At 36.3% G+C, this 18,007-nt stretch overlaps 2 protein-coding genes across 2 annotated transcripts in view; one reads left to right on the forward strand and one right to left on the reverse strand.

Annotated features, from left to right (window-relative positions):
• mRpL9 (mitochondrial ribosomal protein L9) overlaps positions 1 to 18,007 on the forward strand; it is a 173,216-nt gene that overhangs the window by 150,736 nt on the left and 4,473 nt on the right. The window lies entirely within an intron of this gene.
• The window catches only part of LOC150090870 (F-box/WD repeat-containing protein 8-like), a 313,991-nt gene continuing 305,046 nt past the window's right edge, over positions 9,063 to 18,007 (reverse strand). Inside the window, exons 10-11 of the mRNA XM_090380425.1 lie at positions 17,534 to 17,641; positions 9,063 to 9,222 (exon numbers count right to left, since the gene is read on the reverse strand). Coding sequence (XP_090236551.1) covers positions 9,063 to 9,222; positions 17,534 to 17,641 — 268 coding nt within the window. The remainder of the gene's footprint in view (positions 9,223 to 17,533; positions 17,642 to 18,007) is intronic.

Here is an 18,007-nt window from a genome sequence, read left to right on the forward strand (position 1 = left end):
ACAAGAAATATATACCAGATATACATTATTTAATAACCTTAAGGACTTGGTGATAATGATAATTTACTCTCACTAGATGTTACTTCGTTATATATGAATGTAAACATTGAATACACATTAGATATTATTTGGGATATGTTAAATAATAATTCTATACCGATTAATTATACGAAGCTTCCTATTAAAGAAAATTTTCACTTAATTAAACTCTTAGTTGAGGCCAACTATATCACCTTTCAAGACAAAGTATACAAATAAATTTTTGGTTTGCCGATGGGATTGACCTTCAGCAGCTTAATATTGGAGGTATATCTCTCAACGATTGAGCATATACATTTGATGTCCTTTCTACCCCATATCACATACTATGGGAGGTATTTAGACGATGTTCTAGTTATTACCGATAGTAGTACAATTAAGGACATTTTACATTTGTTTAATAATATTCATTGTAGACTCAAATTTACATTGGAAAGGGAGGGTACAGATACAAAGTCAAATTTTCTAAATTTCACGCTTATTCGGGACTCGAATAAAATCCAATTTAACATCTATTGTAAACCTACAAACACTGGCATGCTTCTACATTATAACAGCTATCATCCGTTCTCCTACAAGAGATCTATTATCTTTAATCAATTTCTAAATGCCTATAAATATTCAACGATGGAATCTGTTTTGGGCTCAGAAATACAATTATTAACCAGCAGATTCTTAAACAGGGGTTATCCCCTTGCTACAATAGACCGAATTAGGCTATAAGCTAGGGATAGGATACAAAATACTACATCAACCAACAATCATAATATTAAAAAATACTTTATTTCTGTCCCATATGTTGAACAGTGGCACAAACAGCTTAACAGATTCTTTAAAGATACCGAATTTAAAATTGTGGCCATGCCAACGGAAACTACACACCATACTGAAAAATCAGTCCTTTCCTCGTTTGCAACACAAATAAATGACCTGGTATACATTTCTTGCAGTGATTGCAACTTGTCTTACCAAAGTTCTATGCGTTTTTCTTTGAATTTTTGTGTTAATCAACACGCGGCCTCAGTTCGTGCTTCTTGTTCAGCAGCATCCGAATTAGCCTTTCATGCCGTTAACGAAAATCATACTTTTTTATTTAACGAGGCCAAAATACTTAGTGTTCAACGTAATTATACCAGACTATTAATTGCAGAAACTGTTGAAATTAAATTACATGAGAATTCTGTTAATGTTTGCCGGCCATTTCTAATCTCTGATTCATGGGCTTTTAAAGCACATGCGCGAAGACAAATAATCCCTATTTAAGTTTCATGCTCACCCATATTCAGTAATTTTCATTCCTGTGAACACAACGTACAGTTGAGAAGCATTGTCAGCTTCAGGAAGGAAAATCAGTTTGCAATTTTTTTTGTTGAATTTCTTTTAATTAATTAATTTAATTGTGTTCAACTGATTTTTAATTATTTTTTACTGTAATGTAAGATTTTCCATTTTTTCGTTTGAATTGCTGAAGACTATCATACGGAAGTGTTCTAAGTATTATCTTGAGGTATTCTTCTCTTATTATTTTACAAATATTGATATCAATGTAGAACGTATTGAGCATGGTTCAAACTATTAAATAAATGTGAAATTTCAACATTAATTACTTTTTGCTAAATAACTGTTGAGTTCATCTGCAACTTCAGCTGGGGTATCTAATACTATCCCATGCCCATTACATAAGGGTCCGATCTGGTTTGTCCTTCTCTTCTTTGCATTTATATATGTGAAGAATTTCTTATCCCCACTATTTGCCAGCTTAACCTTTTCTGTGGCACTATTACAGATCAATTTGTAGCTGTTATAAGCTTCAGTACGTTTTATTGCTCGAACTTTTCCATGCCCTCTTTTTCTGCTCAAGTAATCTGGCAACTTACTTATTCATCCAACTTGGAAGCTTCCTCATGGAGTATTCTCTCTGTGCGCGATATCTACCCAGTTAATAAAAGCCATGTAGCACTTTAAGGCATTGGAATTTCCTTTCTGAAATTATAACCCATTTCTTTGCCTTTAACTACTGCTACCTCTCACTCTTCGTCCACCGCAGAACTCCGTGATCACTTCCTGCTACTGGTTCCTCTACTTTCAGCCCTATTATGTCATCTGGGTCATGAGTGATGAGGGCTAGGGTGTTGTTATCCCTTGTGCTTTCCCTGACATGTTAATACAAATAACAATCATCTAGTTGATTTAAAAATTTTGTCCCCCATGTGGAGTTTGCTTCCTATTATCTCCAATCAATTAGAGGCAAATTAAAATCACCCATAATAAGACACTGATGCTTACTTGCCCATTCCATTTGCATGTAGAGGCTCTCATCATAATCTTCACAATCAGCTGGCCTGTAGATTACTCCCACTTTCGTTATACCTTTGCTTGCAACTATCTCACATCATACAGATTCTATACTAGAATGCGAAAAGTCTGAGCCTGGGAAAGCTTTTGTTGCGATCAGGCTGCTTTTGATAAGAAGCATGATCCCATCACCCCTTCTATCTTCCCTATCCTTCTTAAATACATTATATATATATATACCGTACTGAAACTCATCATCCCCTATCTTTGGGTGGCATCACGTTTCCGTAAGCTCTATTATGTCAGCATTACTTGTCCTAACCAGCAGTTCGAATTCACTCATTTTATTGACGAAACTTCTGACATTACTGTATAAACAACTAAGACTTAGTTAACTACCCTGACAAACCCCCTTAAAGTTATTGAAGCTTGCTTCCCTGCTCCTTTGAAACACTTCTGTTAATATGTTCTGTTGCAGTAACAAACAAGAACTCTTATGCCTATCTATGTTATCCTTGTCCCCTTTGCTTCCAACTATCTCACACATTACATATTCTATACTATCATGTGAAACTTAGAATATTAGAACCGAGACCACGTATGTTTGTGAAATGAACAAGAAAGTGTTTGGGAGGTTTAGTTCTTTTTTGCAGATAGGTTTGTTCTATTAGTTTGACAATTCATGGTGCATACATTGGTAAGAAAACTTGGTGAGGACATGCTGTATGAAGTAATGAAATTTTTGTATATGGCATAATCATGGTAAGACTATACCTAGCTCCTTGACATAATGTGTCCTTGACAATTCCCGGTGCATATGCACCAATCTATATCCATCCAGTCACTATCTGGAAGAGTAGAGACAGCAAGATTATACACTAGCTAATTCGGAAGTCTCATAGAGAGTTGCCTATAGATTTGGTCCGGTGTTCTTGGCTCTTGCGTAATACATTTTTTGATGTTATCATAACAAGAGCCAAAGGTTGGCTCTTGCTATGATAACATCAAAAAACATCAATCATACTGCATGATGGAAGGGATGGGGGGGTTGCCGGAGATTTGCTCTGGACACTTAACATGGGTTCCACCACTCAAAGCCTCCAATAAGCAGTGGTGGCATTACGCTGGTTGACAAGAGTTATCTACCCTCTTGCATTGCCTCCTAACACAGAGGGGCAGCATTCCTCTGTGTGGTGTAAGTGCAACACCTGGACCCCTGCTTACATTAGTTTGCACATGGGTGGTCACCTCCAGCATACTAGGTATCATTATTTCAGATTTGCATATGGCAGTTAAACCCAGAGTTACTAACAGTTCTACCATCGTGAAGGTGCAAGCAGAGGATTTGGCTGTCACAGACCGACTAGACTTTGCTGAAATTAGGTCTGCTTAACTTGAATATCACCCGAATATCAGTTTCATCAGCCTTTTAGACTCCCACATAGCAAGCACAGCATAACTTATCTGAGAGAATGTTTGCAACAGCCTGAAAGACCATCAAGGAGAGAAAAGAGACTTAGAGAAAAAAAAAAAAAAGTATATGGGAGGAGAATAATAAATATTATCTAGTTGTAATTAAACTGAATGGCTAAATTCAGAGAATGTAAAACTATAGAGTGATATTAAGTGTTATATAAAGTTATAATATTAGTAATTAATTGATAACAAGTTAACTATATTTACCTTTCACTTCAGTTAACAGAAAAAGAAAAAAAAAATTCAATTTCAAAAAAAATAAAATGCACTGATTACATTACCTAACTTGTAATGGAAGTATATTCTTTGATGTTTAGACATTACTTAAGAAAAAATTCAATTGATATCACATTTTCAGAATGTTTTGTTAGTTCATGGAAAGTTTTTAAGTTACCTTTGGTGTGACATAACCATTGGGAAAAGAAAATTGAAAGTGGAACTATATTAACAATAGTGTATAATGATTCCTACATTAGTATTAGTAGAGGCCTATTATGCAAGAAAGCAAGCTTATACAATATCAGCCAAAAAAAAAAAAAAAAAAAACAACCTTCCCATTTCACCCATCCATTTGCTCCAAAAGTTTGTCCAGTTTTCCCTTGAATTTATTTAAGCTATCAACTTCCACCGATGGAAGTTTGCTCCAACAATAGTAGTAGTAGTAGTGGCACATGATGCAAGAAAGCAAGTGTAGGAGCTTATGCAGCATCAGCCAAAAAAAAAAAAAAAATCACACCATTCCCTCCAAATGCCTGTCCAGTTCCTCCTTAAATTTATTCAACCTATCAACTTACACAACGACAGATGGAAGTTTGTTCCAGCAATTAACCACCCGCTGGCTAAAGGCAAATTTCCGCACATCTATTCTACATCTGTCCTTTCTTAATTTGAACTTATGTCCCCGTAGGTTGGTAATCTGAACAAGTGGAAGGATCCCATCAGAATTCAGCGTGCTCAACCCATTCAAGGCCTTATAGACCTCAATCAGATCACCGCGCAGGTGCCTAGTCTCCAGCCACTGCAATTTGCAGAACTTAAGCCTCTCTTGGTAAGAGAATCCCTTCATTCCCCTCACCAATCGTGTTGCTCTTCTCTGTACACGCTCAAGCAAATCTACATCCTTCCTAAAATGAGGCCTCCAGACCTGTACGCAGTACTCAAGGCGTGGCCTGACCATTGCCTTATACAGAGGGACAATCACCTCCTTTTCCCTGCTAGCAAAATTCCTATATATCATTGACAAAACCCCATGACCCGCCCTAGCAGCCTGTCTGCACTGCTCAGAAAACTTCATATCTGACTGCACAATTACTCCCAGGTCTTTTTCATTTTCTACCACCTTAAGTGTAGTACCACACAGTTGGTACGTTTCTCTGGGGTTACTTCTACCCATATGCAGTACTTTGCATTTGTCAGGGTTGAACTTCAGTTGCCACTTCTTAGCCCATCTGCCCAAATTATCTAGATCCTGTTGCAGTAGCACACTGCCATTACTGTCATTAACAACCCTGCCAACCTTTGTGTCATCTGCAAACTTCGACATTAAGCCTGATATACCTTCATCAATATCATTGATAAATACACGAAACAACAGTGGACCCAACACCGAACCCTGTGGGACTCCACTAATAACATTAGTCCACGAAGAGCAGCACCCATTGATTACCACCCTCTGTCTTCTCCCACTTAACCATCCTTTTATCCATTGTAGCAAATTACCCTTAATACCATTCTGCTCCAAATTTGTACAATAGTCTTCCATGCGCAACAGTGTCAAAAGGTTTCCTGAAATCCAAGTATATGATATCAAAATTATTTTTTGCATCCAGTTCCTTTGTGACCACATCATAATAACCAATCAAATTTGTCAGACAAGACTTTCCCTTAACAAACCCATGCTGTGTCTGAATTATTGCTGCAGTCTTGTCTAGATGATCCTGCAATGCATCTTTAACCAGTGACTCCATTATTTTACCTGGAACAGAAGTTAAACTAACTGGTCTGTAATTACTCGTGTCACCCTTCGATCCACCTTTGTGAATTGGGGACACATTTGCACATCTCCAGTCCGTGGGAACCTCCCCTGAGTCCAAGGATGCTCTCATAATTATGGCTAAGGGTTTGCTTAGTTGCTTTGCCGCCTCCTTTAAAATAACTGGATAGATCCCATCCACCCCAGGTGCCTTTCTTATGTTTAACTTCAACAATTTCTCCTCCACTTTGCTCTCAGTTATTACAAAATCATTAAGCACACTGCTACAATTTGATAACCTTCTTCCATTTTCAAATTGTAATAATTCCTCACGTGTGAATGTAGATGCAAAATACTCATTCAGTTTGTTTGCTATCTGAGCAGGATCATCAACAGTTGAACCATCGATGTCAAGTGGTCCAATCAGATTCATCCCCTTCCTTTTAGAGTTTATATAAGTAAAGAAATCCTTGCTGTTTTTCTTAGCATCTTTTGCCAAAGATTTCTCGTAATCCGCCTTCGCCTGCCGAACCTCCTTTGTGACCTGATTACAGACTAGCTTATATCTGCCACAGGCTTCTGCGTCACCTGATAATTTATATGCATCCCATGCATTTTTCTTCTCTGTCACGAGTCTCATTAGTTCATTTGATAACCATTTAGGCCTAAACCTTGAACGATATTTCTTAATCGGTATAACCAACCACTGGCTACAGGCAAAATTCGCACATCTATTTCACAACTGTCTTTTCTCAACTTGAATTTTGTCCTCTCAAGTGTGCAATTCTAAGCAAGAGGAAGAATCCTATTAGCATTGGGCTTGCTCAAACCATTCAAAGCCTTATATACCTCAATCAGATCACTTCACAGGTGCCAGCTCTCCGGATGTTACAATTTGCAGAACTTAAGCCTTTCTTGGTAAGAGCAACCCTTTTTTTCCGCTCACCAATCTTGTTGCCCTTCTCTGTACGCGTTCCAGTAGCTCTACATCCTCCCTATAATGAGGCCTTCAGACCTGTAAGCATTACTTAAAGTGTGGCCTAACCATTGCCTTATACAAGGGGATAATCATCCCCTTATCCCTGCTAGCAAAATTCCTGTATATCATTGACAGGACTCCATGAGCTGCTCTGGCAGCTTGTGTGCACTGCTCAGAAAACTTCATATCTGACTGACAATTACCCCCAGGGCCTTTTCATTTTCCACTAACCTACCAGCTACACAGTTGGTAGTTTACTTTACTCTGGGGTTACTGCTTTCCCTATGCAATACTTTGCATTTGTCAATGTTAAACTTCAGTTGCCACCTCTCAGCACATCTGTCCAAATTTTCTAGATTCTGTTGCAATAGCATGCTGTGATTACTGTCATTAACAACCGTGCCAACTTTGTGTCATCTTCAAACTTGGACAGGCACCTCCATAGCCAGGAGCAGCAGTGTGTAGCACACGCTTCTTGATTAGACCGGGGTTTGAGCCCGTGACCACCAAATACGGAGGATGCAGAAAGGTCAGGGAATGACCATCGCATATCCCAGGAGCAATATGGCCTTAGTTGCTAATGCTCCTAAAAACCAAATAACAACAACAAACTTGGTATATCATGAATATCAGTGATAAATATAAAAAACAACAATGGGCCCCACACAGAATCATGGGGGCCTTCAATTTTAACATTTGTCCACGAAGAGCAGTAGACCATTGATTATCACTCAGTCTTCTGTCAATCAACCATTCCTTTATCCATAGCAGCAACTTGCCTTTAGCCAGCGAGTAGTTGATTGGTGGAACAGACTTCCATCTTTTGTTGTGGAAGTTGATAGCCTAAATAAATTTAAGGCTGAGCTGCACAGGCATTTGGAACGAATGGAGGGGTGAAATGGGAGGTGTTTTTTTTTTGTTTTTTTTTTGGCTAATGCTGCATAAGCTTGCTTTCTTGCATCATATGCCTCTGCTAATGCTAATAGGATTGCCTATAATGCCATACTGCTCCAATTTGTATAGCAGTCTTCCATGTGTAACAGTATCAAAATTATTTTTTACATCCAGTTCCTTTGTGATCTCATTGTAGTACCCAACCAAATTGGTCGGACAGGACTTCCCTTTAACAAACCCATACTATGTTTGAACTATAACTGCAGTCTGGTCAGGATGATCCTGCAATGCTTCTTTAACCAGTGACTCCATAATTTTCCCTGGAACAGAAGTTAAACAAACAGGTCTGTAATTATTCATGTTACCCTTTGTGAATAGGGGATACATTTGCACATCTCCAGTCTGTGGGTACCTCTCCTGAATCCAAGAATGCTCTCATAATTATGGCTAAGGGTTTGCTTACTTATTTTGTTGCTCCTTTCATATAACTGGATTATTAGGATGAGCAAACTATTTAAGCTTGCTTCCTTCAAGATTTTGCTACTATTAATAATAAAAGAAAAGCATTATAGAAAAAACAGTCCTTCAGAGCAGAATTCCTTGAATATAATGCTGCTACATCTGTATTTGTATGGCTAATATGTTCTCTCTTTGCTTTCTTCATTTTTACTGTAAATCTACAAGAAGCTTTTAGCTCCCTTCTCTTGACTACACCACTGGTCCAAGTCTCATTTATACTTTGTTCTCAAATTTTCCAGTGTGCAAGATACTAAACTTATAATTTTAATGACATTATAAATTCTTCTGACGATACACGATTACGGAGGTTTAAAAAAAATGTGCTTATTTTTAAATAATATAAAATGTTTAAAACTTGTGGAATAATATATAGTAAATCAACAAAAAAACCTACTATATTTTTGAGATCTAGTAATATGCCTGAGCAATTTTTTTCCCACTGCAGTGAATGACATTTAATTTTACTAAAATTGGGAAAGATAACTATTCTGCAACCATACTTCCATATTGTTGTGGAAGTGGCTAGTGTGAATATCAAGGAAGAACTAGACAAATTATTGGAGTAGAGATGAACAGATGATGGGCGTTTTTTTTTTTTTTTTTTTGCTACTGGTGTGTAAGCTTGCTTTTTTGCATCATTTGCCACTACTAGTACTAATATCCTGCAGACTCATGGAAGAGACTTTTTCTGGAACTAATTTTCCATGAGAAAATAATTTTATAGGAATAATAGATAATGCTAGCATAGCATCAATCGCTGTTATTAAGAGTGACCCATCATCCTTGTAGTTGGATATGCATTTCTATTTTATAAACATGTATATTACATTTAACAAAAAAACATTAGTCAAGTAAAATGTAACTTTTAAAAGGTAGCTAGCTCTGCTTTTACATGAATTCTTCTCTTTCAATATTATCATATGGTACAGCAAGCCGAATATTATAATTATAACCCTCTGGTTCATCATAGGATGATAAACAAATCGAAGGAATTCCTTTTGTGTCCTGACTTGCAGAAAAGTCATACATTCTTAAGCAGCCACGTTGCCTATAAAATAATAAAGAACATCAGGCAAATTACAGAAGAAATGCACAATTTACTGCAATGAAAAATCATGCATATTAATCAAATATTACTTTTTACCAACAGGCCCAACTAATCCACAGACCACAAGCAGTACACTGCCCACGAGATACCTTAGTGTCTTGCAGTATTACAGGTAAATTTACCTGCAATCTCCATAAGGCTTGGGGGAAAAAAGTGCCTTTTCAATCTTGTAAGATAATCCTTTTAATACTTGCAATGCATTATAAAGTAAAATACTGCATATTCATTAACTGTACAATAATTTTTGTTTTTAATGTAAGCCAAAGTAGCATAAATATGATATACTGCTACACACTCCAGCAATATGTGAACATTAAATAATACCTTATTCGAGGTTGTTTAGGGCAATAGCCTCAGGATACAAAGAAGTTAACTAATGTATAAGTTTGTGCTATAGCATCATGTTTATGCGTAGCCAATGTTACAAATATTACTAAGTAGTTACAAAAATGGCATCATTTAAGTTTATCTCATATTGTGAATACCTTCACGAGTTACCATAATATTGCACTACCTTGAATAAGTAACGCTTCACCAATGGAGAAGACCACTGTTACTTATTCTCGGTGGATACCCCCCCCCCCACAAGTGGACACAGTAACCTTCTCCATTGGTGAAGTGTTACTTATTCGAGGTAGTGCAATATCATGGTAACTCATTGTGAAGGTATTCACAATATGAGATACGCTTAAGTGATGCCATTTTTGTAACTACAGTCATTTCTGCTATAAAGCATTACATGTGTTCCTAAAAATCTCCGCATTATGGTATTTCGTGCATTAAAAACAACATGGCTTATGGAAAAATAGGGATAAGGGCAGAGCACTCAAAAAAAATTCAGTCTGGTAAGTAAAATACTAAAAAAAAAGTTAGAAACCCAATAAAATTGCTAACACAGGTTTAAACATCTTAAATTTCTAATAAATAAATAAATATTACAGTAAATATAACACTTTACCTTGACAAGATATGAAGTTTGTTTGATTGATATTTGTAAAATTTAAAATCGAATTGTAAAATTTAAAACAGTAAAAAAGATAAGCAATGAATAACGACAACCATGGGATGCACAAATTGCATAATTGAGACAAGCTTAAAGCTTAAAAAATAGGAATGAAGAGAAGGTTCTGAAAATTTATTTATGTTTTTTATATGATTGAAGATTTCATGGAAGGGGAAACACATTTCACCATCATAACATAAAAACCCACAGAATTACAGCTATCGGTATTATCGCAAACGCAATAAGATCGAGTTTACTACCCATTTATAATTAGATTGCACTAACTGAAAATCCCAATAAACCAGGAATTGCAAATTGTTTTATGGTAGTGACTCAAAGAAATGTGCTCCTCTGCTCATGCTATTCTACTTCACAAGATTTCTGTTCGAACAGAAAAATGTGAGCTCTTGAAACGTGTAGTTGGCCTACAACATCACCTGTTATCTTGTAAATACACAGAATGTTAACAGTGTGTCTCTGACCAATACAACTACAATAAATGGGAAACATAGTTCTCACACATTTGATTCACAATTTTTAAGCTTTGTAAACTTGTATCTATTGCTGCGAAGGTCACTACATTCAGCTTGGTGCCAGGTTCTGCATTCATCTAGTGTTAAGGCAGAAACACCCTATTATCACGTCACGTGAATCTCGTCATGTCCCTGTCACAGAGTACTCTGTGGTCCCTGTTTAATGTAAACTGCGAAGTCGGTCGGAGAAGTAACGTAGGGTGGCCAGATTAAAAATTTGATCTCGAGGTACTCATTCTTATGTTTGGGGTATTCATTCCTCGTTTAGGGGTACTTGCATTATATCTTAAAAGAAAACCGAACAATTTTAATAACAACAATTTTATTTCTATATTTTGTTGATTTAAAGTTCATGGAATGCAAAATTAGTCAAATTTAATAAAAATTAACCGAATTGTAGCCCGTGCTTTAATTCGTTTAATTCGGAAAATTTTATTGTAATAGTTATAAACACTAAAGGAAACTTTTTATAAATATTAACATCAAATGTTTTACATAATTGTTTATAATACATATTCAATAAACCTGATTTATTTTATCAAAAAGAAAATATTTACCTAGCAATACTTTTCATTTGAGCGAATTTTCTTTAACAGTTCATTTTTTAGTGCATATGCATAAAATTCTTTGTATAACATATTGTGATTGGATTTCTGCAACAGTTCTCCTTCAACATTTTTATTTATATCCTTTTTCCATGCATTAAACATTGAGCTAAATACTCCCTCACTCATTGCATTTGACTGAGGCAAAGCAAAAACAAAATTAATTTTTTTTTCTGTATTACATACTTCGTACGCATTTAAAATTTTTATCCAAACATCTGTGGTATTTTTGAGGTCTTTTGTCTCAATATTTCTATGGAATGATTTCAACAGAACATATTCTTCATACAGCAAATCGATATTGAGAATTTTAAATAAAAAAAGTTTGTTGCCTGAGCCTTAAACCATTACAACGAAATAAAAAAGAAATCAAGTAGAATGTAAAAGGTTACAAAGTAAGCATAATATAAATATTCTGTAATCCCCTTTGTAAATACGATAGAATTGTTTTTTGAGTCTTTAAGGGTGCATTTCAGCAACAACTTTGTAAGTTAATTCTTGCTCCCTAAATAATCATCTCAACAGGGTGTTTTATGATTTCTGCTTTTTTAAATGTTAAAAAAGGGGTATCTTGGAAATTTTATTATACTTCCAAAAGGAGTATGTCTGGCAACCTGTAACATTGTATATGTGTCATTCTCTTCGAGGAAAGCTGAAGCAAAATGAATTGTCACAGTTCATCCTCCTCTTCAGATTTTGAAGAAGATTTAGAAAATGCATGCGCTTCCCTTATAGCCGAGAAAACAAAAGAGAGTACGCAATAGATACACGACATCAATTGGAAGAGAACAGAAAAGGGCGAATTCCATCATTTACTTGAAGAAGATGAAAATCGTTTTAGGATGTACTTACGCCTGAATAGAGAAGAATTTAATTTCCTATATAATCCAATTAAGGATGACATTCAAGGGCAAAATATGCAATTTTGAAATTCAATCGGTGCTAAGGAAAAATTAGTTGTATGTTTAAGGAAAGTTAAAATACTGCAAGTTTAATTTTGAATAAGGACTTATTCTGTCAAAATATGAAATAAAAATTTTTAATGAAATTTAATAAAGAACAAGGAACCACTTCTCAACCCTAAAAATTGAATTTGTAAGAAAATGTTATGAGTTGTGCAAATTGAAATGATCGACTTGTTTGTCCTCTCAATTTGTAATTCTGTTGGTCTATTTTCCTCCTTTAGCCATTTTTGAGCATCCCTGTGACTGAACATTTGCGGTGAGTATGCTGAGTAGCTGGTCGAAGTGGAGGGTGTTTGTTTCAAGGTTTGTTTATTTGTTATTTGGAGCATTAGCAACTAAGGCCATATTGCTCCGGGATATGCGGCGGTCATTCTCTGACCTTTCTGCATCCTCCGTATTTGGTGGTGACGGGCTTGAACCCTGGTCTAATCAAGAAACGTGTGCTACGCACTGCTGCTCCTTCCCACCTGGCTACGGAGGTGCCTAAGTGGAGGATGCTTCGGAATAGGCACAGGAGCAATGTCCTTGATGTTGTTGTTATTTGTTTTCGGATATTCTTACTTGTGCGCTCAAAACAGATTATTTACTTCAAATTTAATTTTATATTAGCATTTCCTCCATTTTCCTCTTGTCACGTCTAACGAAATTCCTTTCGAACAGAAAAATCTGAACTCCTGACAATGTCATTCGGCCTTGAAGACTGACATGTTATCGTGTGAATACAGCCAATCACAACACTGTGTCTCCGAGCAATAAACTAATCGGTAAATATAGCTCCCCACATTTGACGTTAGATATGTATACGAGTGAAGTCTCATGAAGTGATAATATTGTGTTTCTGCCCTTACTCGCAGATGAAGTCACGCATGAGCCAGTGTTTCAATGTTTCAGACAAGTTTCAATCAATATCTGGAAAATTCAGTCAATATCCAACCATAAGACATTTTGATTTACTGGCCCACTCTATTTCTCTTTATAGCTGTTTGTTATATTCATCACAGTATTTAGCTCCATAATACATTCCTACTCTCATTTTTGCTTTCCCAATACTTATGTCGCCGACTGGGCTAGCCAGGTGGGTAAAGTGCCTGCCAGGCAACAAAGGTTGCGGGTTCGAATTCCGCCTCAGGCTTGGATCAAAGTACTGAAAAAACCTTGGGAGGTGCATTATGGCCACAGAAGCCGATGCGGCAACAATTAACAGAAAAAAAAAAAAAAAACTTATGTCACCAAACAGACTCAATATTGCACTGGCCACCCATATGAATGGATGCACTGCTTTAGATTTAATATGTTTCCTAACGAAGAGGATAACTTCTCTTCTCTCCTGTCCTGTTTGTACACATTGTCTCCCCCTTATGTCTGAGTGACCTAGTAGAATTCAAAGATGTAGAGATACCAGAGACACCATATCTCCACAATGTCTGCATCGGACAACCTAACCAGCACTTCAAGTTCATCAAATTTATTTACTATGTTCCCAGCATAATGTTCTTACTCTTAGTTGTCCTAACACAGCCCATATATTTACTTGTTCCATAATGATCCACAGCATGGTTTGAAATGTCTGACACCTTGCTTTCCAGGTTGCTGCACATTCCAGTAGAAGCAGTGCAAAATTTACTTTCACATCTATCTGTGGCTCTGTTTAATCTGTTTATGTATAGCCTCCCTCCCTAAGCTATCAGTTTTCTGATCCACCTATTTTGCTACATTTGAAAAAATTTAATAATACAGTAGAACGTTGATTATCCGAACTAATTAGGACCAAGATTAGTTCGGTTAATCAAATAGTTTGTAATCAAATATACATGAGAATACCCAGTTTATATGAAACAAATTGTAATTAGGCTTACAATTATATTATTGTATGCAAGGTTATTAGTGTATTTTGAAATATGAAGTATTATAAAAATATAATTGATTTAGGAAATAGTTTGCAAATAATAGCTAAAATGTTTTGAAGAAACAATGTATATTATATTCATTTTGAACTTACCAAATTGTTTTACATGGTTTCAACTAAAAAAACCCTTAGCCATAATTTTGAGAGCATCCTTGGACTCAGGGGAAGTCCCCACAGACTAGTGATGTGTAAATGTATCTCCAATTCACAAAGGGAGATCAAAGGGTAACACAAGTAATTACAGACCTGTTAGTTAGACTTCTGTTCCAGGGAAAATAATGGAGTTACTGGTTAAAAAAGCATTGCAGGATCATCTAGACAAGACTGCGGTAATAATTTAGACACAGCATGGGTTTGTTAAGGGGAAGTTTTGTCTGACCAATTTGATTGGATACTATGACATGGTCACAAAGGAACTGGATGCAAAAAATAATTCTGATATCATATATTTGGATTTCAGGAAAGCCTTTGATACCGTTGCACATGGAAGACTACTGTACAAATTGGAGCAGTATGGCATTAAGGGCAAGTTGCTACAATGGATAAAAGGATGGTTGAGTGGGAGAAGACAGAGTGTGGTAATCAATAAACACTGCTCTTTGTGGAGTAATGTTATAAGTGGTGCCCCCCAGGGTTCGGTGTTGGGCCCACTGTTGTCTTGTATATTTATCAATGATATCGATGAAGGTATATCAAGCTTAATGTCAAAGTTTGCAGATGATATAAAGGTTGGCAGGTTGTTAATAACAGTAATGACAGTATGCTGCTGCAACAGGACCTGGAAATTGGGCAGATGTGCTGAGAAGTGGCAACTGAAGTTTCACATTGATAAATGCAAAGTACTGCATATGGGTAGCAGTAACTCCAGAGAAATGTACCAACTGGGTGGTGTTACACTCAGGGTAGCAGAGAATGAAAGAGAGCTGGGGGTAATTGTGCAGTCAGATATGTAGTTTTCTGAGCAGTGCAGACAGGCTGCCAGAGTAGGTCATGGGGTCTTGTCAATGATATACATAAACAGAAATAAACAAACACAAGTAAGTGCACACAAATAAGAGTATAATCAATTTTGGGAAGGTTTATTTTTTAAAATATGTAATCTTGAATTTTTCTTTGAACCATGCAAGATTGTCTTTTTTTTTTGCAGTGAGGTTTCTCATCCTCTTTAATAGCAGTATCTCCATAGAACTGCGTTCAGACTGTTGCTCGCACCATGCCATTGCAGTTTCTAGGGCAGTGAAGGTTTCTGTGTGAGTGGGCCGACTCCCTGCTTCCTCTTCTTCGTCACCAGAATTACCTTGGTTAAAGTCAGCAAGTTCTTCATCCTGGACTAATGCAACAATTTCTTCTTCAGTTAAAAGATGATAACCAGGATCATCAGCATCGTTGTATAACCGTGCCTCTGCATCATCATCTTGCCCACACTCGGGAATCTCTTGAAATCTCATCTATGTCTTCATTCAAATCTTGCACATATGTGACCGTCTCTTTGGCAGCACCCCAAGGTTTATGCCGACAACATGTTCCAGGCATTTGCTAACATGTAGCAACAATGTTGAGCTTCTTTGAAAACTCAACCATGCTCTCTTCATCTCCCTCTGGTAGCAGCAAGTGATGCAAGGCTTGGTTTTGTACATCTTTTTTATTTTTTTCTATAACACCTTGATCTATTGGCTGCAGCAGGGATGAAACATTTGGCAGTAAAAACCGGAAAATGAAGTTCTTGTCAATTGAATTCACTTTTTCAAGAGGAGGGTGGAATGGAGCATTATTGATAATAAGCAAAACTTTACCAGCTTTACTCTCATTTTCTCGATGCCACTTCACACTTGGAATAAAATCTTGGCTAAACCAATCCAAATAAGTGTTGGAATTCATCCAAGCATTTTTCTGTGCTTTATATTGTATTGGTAGGCATATTACACCTTTAAAGCATCTTGGATTCCTCAATCACCAACAATGCTAAAACATGCTGTCTGCTTGCATCTGCACACACACACCTTAACTGTAACACGCTGTTTGTTAGCTTTGAAACCAGGAGTAGCCATCTCGCGTTGCATTGCAAGTGATTTACGAGGGAGTGACTTCCAATTAACACCAGTTTCATCTGCATTGTAAATGTGATCCTTGGAAAAACCTTCTTCCTCATGCCATTTTTAGAAAAGCCTCTTTAAAAGCTTCTGCTCCTGGAAGATCACCTGATAATGCTTCCCCTTGAATTTCAAGTTCCCTTATACCGTGGCAAGATTTAAAATTTTTTAGCCATCCTGTACTGGCTTTAAATTCAGATGGATTTTTAAAATCTTGATTCAATTGTAATGCTTTTTTGCATAGCAGAGGTTCACCTTGACTTTTCTTTTGTAGAAATCATATATAGAACAGCATAATTTATCATCACTAGCTTTTTTCATAGTTTTCCTTTTTTTAGAGCCATCTTGTCTAACTTTGAAGCAAACTTCAAAATTTCATTTTTTCTGCTCTTTAAGTCAGATATGGTTGCTTTACTAATATTAAAAATCTTAGCAAGACATACACCGATTTCACCTTTTCACAGTCTATTAATAATTATCTTGTCTTCTATTGACAAAACATTGTGGTTTCTTTTGCCTGTAGATGCCATTATTAACACAAAGGGGCAGCAGTATTAAAATTAAAAAGCAAAATGACACAGTACTGCACTCTGAAATAGCCATGAACAAAAACTCAAACATTGAGTGATTAGAAACAAAATGCCCACAATACAATAATCTCACACTGCAGTGGCTCGCAGCAGACTGAGTGAAAGCTAACCCCCCACGATACTCCCGCACTCACAACAGACGACAAACAACGATGCATCAAGGTCATGGGAGACTGTCCTGGGTCCACACAGTAGCTAAAGCCAACATTTGATTTTTAATTCCTGTAATGACAAATTAAGACTATCTCTATGCTCTTGCATATATCTTCAAATAAATAACTGGAAATGAATACATTAAACGGTAGGAGTAATATTTCAGCATAACAACCAGTACACTAAAAGTAGATACTGTAATTTGGGGGGGGGAGCAGCAGTGGTTCAGATAATTGGCGGTTCAGATAATCGGTGTTCTACTGCATATTTATTTTAAAGTTCTTTTAATAAACATTAACTCATTAGTTATGTGATAATTAAGCACTTTATCATTTATCTATCAGTTTTTCATGACAAATAACTTATTATAATCTCCTTTTAAAATCAGTATTTTCTAAAATGTTACCTTTTATGAACGATAATATCACCATCTTCAGGTTCAGGAAATTTATCATCTGGAATATTGGCAGTAACAAGTGTGGTGTCATCAAAATGCAAATATGCTACTGGATATCTACAATAAAAAATAAGTTAATATGAAGTATTATTGTACATAAAAAGAAAATTAGAGCAAAATCTTTGGACATACAAGAGCCATAAAACACTATCTGTAGATGAGATATTGAAATCTTCAGTTGTGCATATAGTTAAAAGCAAAGTGAGCTAAAAGAATGAAGCAAAAGACATTACAAATTGCCTTGGTTTTGCACCTCAAATAAACAGTGGTCTTCTTAAGGTGAAGTATGTTGCTATTTATTTGCAATGCATACAATTGTCAGTTCCAACACTATTTATGTCAGTAGTGTATTCACAGAAAGGAGATGTAGCTAACAATGTAGCAAAAATGTAGTAAACATTTTTGCTTTCCAGTGTGTAATTA

Source organism: Mastigoproctus giganteus, chromosome 1 (assembly GCF_048544385.1).
Source record: "Mastigoproctus giganteus isolate SK-2022 chromosome 1, ASM4854438v1, whole genome shotgun sequence".
Lineage (NCBI taxonomy): Eukaryota > Metazoa > Arthropoda > Arachnida > Uropygi > Thelyphonidae > Mastigoproctus > Mastigoproctus giganteus.